Source organism: Hoplias malabaricus, chromosome 7, assembly GCF_029633855.1.
Source record: "Hoplias malabaricus isolate fHopMal1 chromosome 7, fHopMal1.hap1, whole genome shotgun sequence".
Taxonomy (NCBI): domain Eukaryota; kingdom Metazoa; phylum Chordata; class Actinopteri; order Characiformes; family Erythrinidae; genus Hoplias; species Hoplias malabaricus.
Window position 1 is genome coordinate 25,240,087 of NC_089806.1, and position 10,172 is coordinate 25,250,258.

A 10,172-nucleotide genomic window follows, 5' to 3' on the forward strand; every position below is an offset into this window, starting at 1 on the left:
CAATTATGGACACTCACTATAGTGAATACACATGAAGCAACATGCTTCCAACCACCTTGGTGCCCGGGGATCAGTGTGGGGGTTAAGTGTCTTACTCAAGGCCACTTCAGCCATGGATAATTTTTTTCTTGCCTCTTTTCTAACCCCAAGACCACAGCTGACTCCAATGTATGGAATCAAAATAGGTTCTAAAGTCCTGAGAACCAAAACACAGAATCATAAATGTTATTTTGTAATTGAAAAAACTGTCATTAATGTAATTGACAAGCCCTGCCCACCCAGCAGATTCTGCACACCCCGCTACATCAGCAAGAGAGTGGCAATCTTACCCTGATTGGAAAAAGACTGACCGGCAAACACAGGTAAGCCATATCCAATATTTTTAATGATTATGTCTTTTAGTAATGCACAGTTCGTCATAGAGGCTTAGAGTTATTTTGCAATCAGGGTTAGGGTGTGTAGAATGTGCTGGGCTTAACTTTAGCAGCCAATGACTGTCTAGATCCCAACACCGTCAAAAGAGAGAAACTTCTGGAGGCGAAAGCGAGACTGAGAGAAGCGCAGAGAAAAGGTGGAATGAAAGCAAAATCGGATTCTTCAAGGAAATGTTCTGTTTACAAACCTGTTTTTATAACTCTCAATATTAATGACAGTTTTCTCAATTATAAAATGACTTTTATTGGTTATGGATGCAGTTTTTTTGGTTTACTTTAGAGTCTATTTTGACGCCATAAATTTTGCTCTGGGAGAAGAGTGAAATAGACCAGAGTTGTTCTTGCGTTGCATCATGGAATTGTCTTTGTGGCTGGGGAAGGGTTCGGTGCTGCCTTAGAATTCAGCCAGATTAAGTTATCTCATTAGGCAGAGGCCGTATAATGAGGTGTCTAGGAAGTGGGACAGCCTACGTGTCAGGAGTGCGCACACTGTGACGTAAAATGCTCTCTATGTGGACAGCTAACTAGATTTTAACTTTTGAGACAGACATATATTTTGTTTGTTTAATTTTGTTTTTTTTGTGCCGTTGAATTTTGTCTCACCACGTGCTCCTAAATGCAGGTCCAGCACTGTGATGGTGGGGCAGCCCCCCCTCTACATAGTTTCGTCTCATGTTTTCAGACTGTGGCAAATCAAAGAAAACTGACATGGTTATCTTATTCCACAGTACATGGGTGGATAGGCAGATGAGACCTCCAAATTAATGTGCTAATGCACTCAAAAAAGTTTTTTTTTTTTTTTAAATAAGATGCCTCTTTAAGGGTGAGAAAATGTCTTAGAATACACATGGAGTCAGTGAGGAACTGGGGTGAGATTTTCTGGCACAACATTTCTGTGTATTTGCTGAAGTCACTTGGCTCCCTCCCAAATGTTCAGAGATCATCTCTGCACACGCTCTGTTATTGTTTTTAGCGGGAAGAGTTAGTGTGGATTCCAGAATGTTCTTCCTAAATGTTCTTCATTTGTTCTCATGTAATGTGTCAGTGATGACATCCTCAAAACAGCCACTGAATATCACAGATAATGATAGATAGAAAGATAGACAGACTGCCTGACTGATTCTGCTGGTTGGTCTGTCTGTCTGTATTGATCGATCTGATAGATTAATCCTGAAGGAAATGTAGCAGTCGATAGCAAAAATACAAACATAGCACAGTTAAAGTTCACATAAGGTGGTAAAAAATATACAGGAAAAAGAGAATAAATGGGCGGCACTGTGGTGCAGCAGGTAGTGTCACAATCACACAGCTTCAGGGACCTGGAGGTTGTGAGTTTGAGTTCCACTCCGGGTGACTGTCTGTGATGAGTTTGGTGTGTTCTCCCTGTGTACACGTGGGTTTCCTCCGGGTGTTTCGGTTTCCTTCCACAGTCCAAAAATACATGGTGGTAGATGGATTGGCGACTCAAAATTGTCCATAGGCGTGAATATCTGAGTGAGTGTGTGAGTCACCCTGTGAAGAACTGGCCCCGCCTCTAGGCACCTCATGATTTCAGGTAGGCTCCGGACCCATCACCACCCTGAACTGGATAAGCGGTTACAGACATTGAATGAATGAATGAATGAATAGGGTAGCTGCATTCTCCACAGCCATGAGTACTAAGAAAAGAAAGATGTGTACAGATTTAAAAATTGTAGAATATGAATACATTTTAATAATTCTTAATATATTAGTTATAATTTACATTTATGGGAACAACATTTAAAAAAAATGATAAACACCCTTGAAATCGTCTTTGAACATTAGATAAGACATGCTCTCTTTCAATCATTATTAGATTTAGCAGGTAATGTTAGCCTTATGTCATTTCTTAGGTCATAAACTTAAGTAGCCAGTCCCATGAACTTGCAGGGCAGGGCTTTTGTGCTGCAGGCCAGTGGTGCAGACTAATTGCATATTTACAGATCTGCACTGAATGAAGGTGCAGGTTTAGAGTTACATCCCAGACCCTTTAAAAGAATTAGGGGATTTGTTTCTTGGAAGTGACTTTTAAACCTGTCATTCTCATGAACAGAGGTTTGTTGGAATTTTATTTAATGAAATGAGCGGGAGACTTTCCTCCTGAAAGCAAAATGAAGGTCCCATTGTGTAATAAAATGGAATCAGACCCATATTTCAATTTGCAATAGATTATCGAAACACAAAACGTGCCATAACATTTTCACAGGCTTTTGCTTAAAAATGACTGTGATTGTGAATTACAAAGTGAAGATGACCTTATGTGTAGACTGTGTGTATTGTAATTATAGTAATTTAACACACACACACACCAAGTTCTCATGGAAGAGGGACTGAATGTAATTTGGGATTATGCTCTTAGTTAGCTCTCTTTCCTTTGTAAAGTATAATGTGGGAATGTTTAGTGTGTTGTGGGACACAAATATGAAGATAAAGACCTGGAAGGTGCAGCATTGTGTAATATGTGATGACACAAACATCTGTGTGAATGATTCACTGTTATTGATCTGGTCAGATTTCACATAACCATTAAAGATCAGAAGTTACCTGTTTATAGTGCATAAAATTTTTTTTCTTTCTTTTTTTTGGTTAGTTTGGGTCAGTTATGTGTAATGTGTCAGTAGATTAATTGTTATTTACTTGATTTAGCTTTCCCCTCAGTGGTGACTAAAGGACTTGAAGAGCTGCATTATTTACTCAGTGACAGATTTTCCCCTAACCGTTATTCCAGCAAAGCCTGCTGAAAAACTCAAAAGTGGAGAGAATCAGGGACTGGAGTGGCTGAATTTGAGAGAGCTTAAAATATCTGAGAGGTAAGTTCAGATTTCCCTGCTCCATTTCATTGTAATGTCATTGAGTATAATCAAGATAATATTGTGTTGAAAACATTTTTTAAAAGATTATTATGTAAAATATGTGTTCTATGGGATAGTAGTTGTATAGTGTTATGTCCAGTTCAGTTTTTGTTAAGCATTACAATTATTCTTAGAGAAAGGTAAGGAAAGTTCAGTTTAGGTAATTCAGTAAAACAAATCTCTTTTTACAAATCAGAGACCACCAATCTTTATTTAATCTCCTGTTATAACAGCCAGAAAACAAAAGTCCATAGTACTGGAGTAAAAAAAAAAAATAAATAAATAAATAATAAAACAAGGACTCTTAACAGCCGTGCAAACAGGTAGATAAACTGTCATTACCAGATAAACAGTACTTTAGACAACACTATGGGTCTGAAAGGATGTGTACACACCAAGACTCAGAAAAAGCAATATATAGAAAATTTGCAAATCAAACAGTACCTGCTGTTATTCTCAGAGCAATGTATGTGTTTAGGATTCTAAGAAGCAGAAACCAACTTTTAAAAAGATGCTCTATAGCCCATTCTCAATGGAATAACAGATATGTTAGCCTCTGAGTTTTTTTTTTTTCATGTCTGTTTGTGCTTGTGTCTATTTCCAATTAATTGTATGTATGTAATTTTCTAATGTCCTGTTTGAGGACAATGAAGAATATGTCTTGATATATATATATCTAAACTGAACTTTAAAAAATTGATGGTGGTTCTCCCAAGTTTTGCAGCAACCATTGGGGGATATGCACTTCAAACCCCGGAGATGCTTTATTCATCTGTGGCCAGGAGACCAAGAGAACACAGAAGGCCTGGCTTTCTCTGGGGCTGGCCCCACTTCCTCTTTCTTCATAGCATCCAAACACTAGAACAGTAAAGTTGGGCAGGTCTGGGTCTGCCCTTCCTGGTTCAGGGCCTGTTCGTGGCAGAAGGGCTGGTGTGATCTCATGACCTCCAGGGCTATGTCGTCTGGAGCTGTTAGCTCCCAGTAGGTTTTCCCATGGCGAAGGGGTTTGGAGTGAAGATCCAGACAAACACAACCCAAGAAACACCTCTATGAACATCTTAAAAGGATTAAAGTGTACCCTGCCTGGGAGAGGTCTGCCCTGGAGTCAGGCCTCGGGGTAGTGTCCGACGGCGAGCACCTGGTAGCTGGGCAGCCCACGTAACCCCGGCCAGGCTCAGCCCGAAATGGCAGTGTGGGAGGCTCATGTGGGCTCACCACCTGCAAGATCCAGAGTAGGGGTGCGGTGCGATGCCCATTGGGCACAGAGCGTGGGCGAAGGTGCTCCTGGCATCATGGAACTTCTTGGAGGTAGTGAGTGGAGTGCTAGAGAGGATTCCACATACTGACTCTATTGATTTGCTGGGGGACTTCAGTGCTCACGTTGGCAATGACTGGGAAACCTGGAGAGGAGTGATTGGGAGGAACGGACTGCCTGATCTGAACCTGAGTGGTGTGATATTATTGGACTTCTGTGCTAGTCATGGTTTGTCCATAACGAACACCATGTTTGAACATAAGGTTGCTCATAAGTGTATTTAGTACCACAGCACTCTGGGCCAAAGGTCAATGATCGACTTTTGATGTGCTCGCATCTTTTGATCTGACGCCGTATGTTTTGGACACTCAGGTAAAGAGAGGGGCTGAGCTGTCAACCGATCAGCCGGGGAAAGCTGCTGGACAGACCTGGTAAGCCCAAACGTATAGTGAGGGTGTGCTGGGAAAAGCTGGCAGATAACTGTCCGGATGGATTTCAACTTCACCTCAGAGAGGACTTCTCACATGTTCTGGAGGAGGTAGGGGGAATGGACCCTGTTCCAGACTTCCATTGTGGAAGTGGCTGCATATAGCTATGGTCAAAAGCTTGTCGGTGCCTGTTACAGTGGCAACCCAAGAACCCGTTGGTGGACACCGGGGGTGAGGGAAGCTGTCCAGCAGAAGAAGGGGGCTTTTAAGGCTTGGCTGGCTCTGGGAACTTCTGATTCTGCAGATGGGTACCGGCAAGCGAAAAAAGGCTGCAGCTGTGGCAGTTGCTGAAGCAAAATCCAGAGCATGGGAGCAGTTTGGAGAGGCCATGAAAAATAACTTTGGGGCAGCCTCAAAGAGGTTCTGGGGGGACACTGTCCAAGCTGTGCTCAGTAAAAATGATGAAACTCTGAACTTGACTGAGCATATTTTTAGGCATTGGAAGGAGCACTTTGAGGAAATCCTTAACCCAAGAGACATGCCTCCTTAGCAGGAGTTAGGACCAGACGTGTCTGGGGTGTCGTATTCCATTTCCTGGGCTGAAGTCACTGAGGTGGTAAAAAAGCTTTGCAGTGGCCATGTCAAAGGAATGTTAATATAAATATCATGGCATCACACTTCTCAGCCTCCCTGGGAAAGTCTATGCCAAGGTGCTGGAAAGGAGAATTCGTCTGAAAGTCGAACCTAGGATTTTGGAGGAACAATGTGGATTTCGTTCTGGCCGTGGAACAATAGACCAACTTTTTACTTTTTCATAGGTGATTGAGGGGAAGTGGGAATTTGCTACTCCACTCTACACATGCTTTGTGGATTTGGAGAAGGTATATGACTGTGTTCCCCGAGAGATTCTCTAGGAGGTGCTTTGTGAGTACGGGGTGACAGGGTCGCTCTGGCGAGCCGTACGGTCCTTGTACTCTCAGAGTTTGAGTTGTGTTTGTGTCCTCAGCACATATTAATATTAATATTAAAATATTAATTGCCCAGTTAGGTTTTAAGTGAACCTCAATTCAGTTCATGCACTTGATAAATTGGTTCAATTTCAGTAATCACACACAGGCATTACTGTCAGACCCATTGAATCTAAACATTACTTAAATAGAACCTGTCTGGCAACATAAAGCAAGCTAAAAGGCACAAACCAAAAAGAACACAAAATAAAAAAAAATTACAAGACATACAAGACTTTGGGGAACATTTTAGTGAACTATTGCATCAAAAGTGGAAATATTTGGAAGACATGGGTCCTGTTATGTTTGGCATAATGCTAAAACCACATCCCAGAACAAGCATATCATATCAACAGTCAGACATGTTTGTGATAGAAGGATAGTCTGGAGCTGCTTTGTTTCTGCAAGATCTGCAGGACTTGCTATAGTTGATGGAACCATGAATTCTTCTCTTTATCAAAAACCTCTGAAGGACAATAACTCTTCAGTTTGTGCTCTAAAGTTTGAGCATAGTTGGATTGTGCAGCAAAAGCGCACAAGCAAGTCCACCTCTGAATGACTCTGAAGAAATGAAATAATGGTTTTGGAGTTGCCAAGTCCTGACTTGAATACCAATGCTGTGGCAAGACCTTAAATAGGCAGTTCATGCTCAAAAACCTTCAAATGGAGCCAAATTAAAATAATTCTGATAAGAAGAGTGGGTCAAAATTCCTCCACAATGATGTAAAAGACCCCTTGGAAGTTATCTGAAGCGTTTGACTGCAGTTATTGCCTAGGTTGAGGCAACCTTTTTCACTTTTTCACATGAGTGATACAGGTTTTGAATACATCTTTATCTTCAATTAATGGAGTGATCATTTAAAGGCTGCGTTTGGTGTTTTCTTGTGTCTTTATGTTACATTTAAATTAGTTAGATGTGAAATACTTCACAGCACTGTATACAATGGACCTAATGAGAGTAGTCAGTGTCTGAAAATACAAAGTAGATCTTTCTATTAAATGAGGCACTGATTGCCATGTTTTGCAGAATGCAGTACTCTTTCCAGATAATTCTTGAGAAATCTGTCTTCTTATTTACAGCAGTCTTGTGAAGATGGATTCCTGGTTCCAGCTTGTGATCTCTATAATAGTCTCCTCCATCTGTCATGGTGCCTTCTCATGTCCACAACGGTGCACCTGCCACTTTGGCAGTAAGACCACTGAGGTGGTGTGTCCTGATGCCTCTCTAACTCATTTCCCTGGTGAGAGTCTTCCAAGTAACACCACCTCCCTGACCATCCAGTACACCAACTTAGGCAACCTCACCACCCAGGAGCTGAGAGCCACACCCCTCCTGCAGGAGCTACACCTACCGGGAAACAGACTGAGTAGTTTACCCTCTGAAATACTTAGAGCCCTTCCTCACCTCCACACTGTAGATCTCACAGGTGTGTGTAAGTGCATGTGTGTAACCATAGACCACGGTCTAACCTTTACTGTGAGCATACAATACTGAACATCAGATGTTCAGTGGTATCCATTGATTGGTTTAAATGGGAATTAAAATTGGAAAGACAAACCTTCCCAACACTGCCTAACCATGTTAATGCTTGAGTGGCTGAATGCCATAAAATCTTAAAAAAAATTCCTTATGAACTGCATTCATTTCAGAAGAATTATTGGGTGAGTAGGTGGTAAGATCACTCAAACTGATTCACACACACACACAAACACAAACACATGTGAATTATTTTTCTCCTCTTTTTTCCAGGAAACAGTCTACATGATCTGCCTCCTCAGGTGTTCTATCATTCCCCTCTGCTCAACCTCGTGCTCAAAGACAACCGGCTCAGCAATGTCAGTGCAGACTGGCTGCCAGACAACAGCAACCTTACTTGGCTTGACCTGTCAGGAAACCAGCTCAGGAAAGTCCCCTTTGCCCTCCTTCAGAAACTGGGTCGCCTGGAAACTCTGCATCTCTCTGAGAACCTCCTGGAGGAGATCCCAGCTGACAGCTTTCAGTCTCTCCCTGCCCTCGAGAGGCTCTACCTGGACGAGAATAAACTCCAGTCGCTTGATGCTAAGGCTTTCATCCACAACACTAAACTTTCCCACTTGTTCCTGACAAAGAACAAGCTGGAGAGTCTCCCCGCTACGGTTTTCCAAGGGCTCAAGCATCTGCAGTACGTAGACCTGAGTGAAAACAGACTGCAGTTCTTGACTCCAGGCACCCTCGGCTTTGGGATCAGCTGGGTAGAGCTGAACCAGAACCCCTGGCACTGCGACGCTAAGATGGAGGGCCTCTGGATAAGACTGAATAAACAGTCAGTGCAATCGGAGCCAACATGTGCTTCACCTGAAGGACTGAAGGACAGAGCCATCTCCACACTCACACGCAAAGAGCTGGGCCTAGCAGACTGAAGGAAGGAAGGATGGAGAAGGGGGATAAAGGGAAAGGAGAGGAGTTGGCAGCATGGAAGAGATAAAGAAGAAAATGCAGAAGAGGAAAAAGGACAGCTTTCTAATGAAGAAAAATCATAACAGCCAGAGAAAGGAGAAAAGCAAATCAAGCAAGACAGAGCAGACCACATATTACATTTCTTGTAATATCAAATAAATGGGATTCATTGATTCAATAAAATACATAACTATAAACTGCTGTTTCTTGATCTGAAGTATATAAACATTAACTACCGCAATAATATAGAATTATATGCTTCTCATATTTATGAGCGTGGGTCAGGTGTTAAAATAGTTTTCCTGATTTGCAGAATGTGACAGGTCATCTTACTACTGGACTCTATATGTCTTTAGCAGAGATAATATTTTATATTAATAAAAGTATTTAATATGAATATGATAAAATTACAAGTATGATGCTCAAAAGCAGCCTTGTAGATCTCTTCTGCTCATGTGTAGACAACGGGAGATAAATACAATACCAAGAAATAGCATATATCTAAAATATTTTATATTAATAAAAATAATAAAATAATATTTTTTAATAAAATATTGAATAATATTTATTTTATGAACATAGCACAGGTGTTAAATTTGTTTGACTGATTTGCAAAGTGATTTTAAAGGAACACTATGTAGTATTTCTACCTTAAAGTTACAGCTTCTAAATGATTGTAATGTTCCACGGAGCTGTGAAAGGGAGAATAGAGCCTCTGTTGCGGCTTCACCGGGTCCTCTTCTGGTTTACTGCATTAAGAAACTTCTTAATCACTGAGAGGAGGACTCTCACAAAAAATGGGTAACACTTATCGGCACATAGACCACAGGTGGATGGTTGCCTAGCTACAAGAAGAATCTAGCTACTTCATAGCTTTGGCATAGGGGGTCACCATGTCTGATGGCTGCCGTCAGAATTTGTGACCCCACTGAGTCTGCATATAAACCTTATAAACGTTTAGGTTTAAGTACATTTATTTACAAATTCTGACGGCAGCTGTAAGAAACTGTGACCCCTAAGCTGGACATAAATTAGCGCACTGTAGCGTTTTGGGAGTTACTGAAGAACAAGGGCGAGTGCTAGCACCTGCTTACTTTAGCCGGATTAGCTCAGTTTATAGCATTGGACATTTATTCTGGTGCTTTACCACCACAAATACACTTTATAGTTGTAATAACATCGTCCAGTGTGTGTTATGAGCGATATATGGATTTTTATCATGTAGTCAACATTATTTTATTCGATTACACACATTCCCCTGACTCAACATCAGCCGGAGCCCCGAGAGCCGTCCGCTATTTGTGTACTTTGTGTGTGTGTGTGTGTGTGAGAGAGAGAGAGCGAGGAGGGAGGTGTGTGTTTGTGAGAGAGAGATAAGTAGTGTGTGTGCGAGAGCCTGTCGAGTGAGCGAGGGAGAGAGTATGAAGCTATAGTAGGGTCAAAAGTTTTGTTCATTTGTTCATTTCAGATCCTTTTTTTCCACTTTCGGATCCTAGTTTTTCAGTTTCAGACTTCTGACCCTTTTCTCGCGTGGGAGGCTGGACATTAGTGGAGAGGGGCGTGGTATAATGACTGACAGCATAGCAATGAAGGCGTAGGACCTTCCTCACTGTTAACTCTGAAAAATATCACTGAACACTCATGTTATATGCAATATTCAGTGTAAAACATTGACTTTAGTGACTAAGTTCTTTATAGTGAGCTTTGTTAGACAACATTCAGCACCAATAGCAGTAAA

At 41.5% G+C, this 10,172-nt stretch overlaps 1 protein-coding gene across 2 annotated transcripts; it reads left to right on the top strand.

The window, feature by feature from the left end:
• The first annotated feature begins 3,007 nt into the window (after positions 1-3,007).
• si:dkey-90m5.4 (leucine-rich alpha-2-glycoprotein) lies at positions 3,008-8,633 on the top strand. Of its 2 annotated transcripts, none has more exons than XM_066677597.1 (3): positions 3,008-3,265; positions 7,081-7,424; positions 7,748-8,633. In XM_066677597.1, the coding sequence occupies exons 2-3, from the start codon at positions 7,091-7,093 to the stop codon at positions 8,395-8,397; spliced, it is 984 nt and encodes a 327-aa protein (XP_066533694.1). In that variant the 5' UTR covers positions 3,008-3,265; positions 7,081-7,090; the 3' UTR covers positions 8,398-8,633. The 2 variants fall into 2 exon arrangements, with proteins under 2 accessions (XP_066533694.1, XP_066533693.1); XM_066677596.1 differs by having other exon boundaries at positions 3,009-3,265; positions 7,078-7,424; positions 7,748-8,632.
• The last annotated feature ends 1,539 nt before the right edge of the window (positions 8,634-10,172 follow it).

Coding starts and splice junctions, on each gene's coding strand:
- si:dkey-90m5.4 (XM_066677597.1), top strand. CDS start 7,091: ATGGATTCCTGGTTCCAGCTTGTGATCTCTATAATAGTCTCCTCCATC. Junction 7,425..7,747: donor CCACACTGTAGATCTCACAG/GTGTGTGTAAGT, acceptor TCTTTTTTCCAG/GAAACAGTCTACATGATCTG.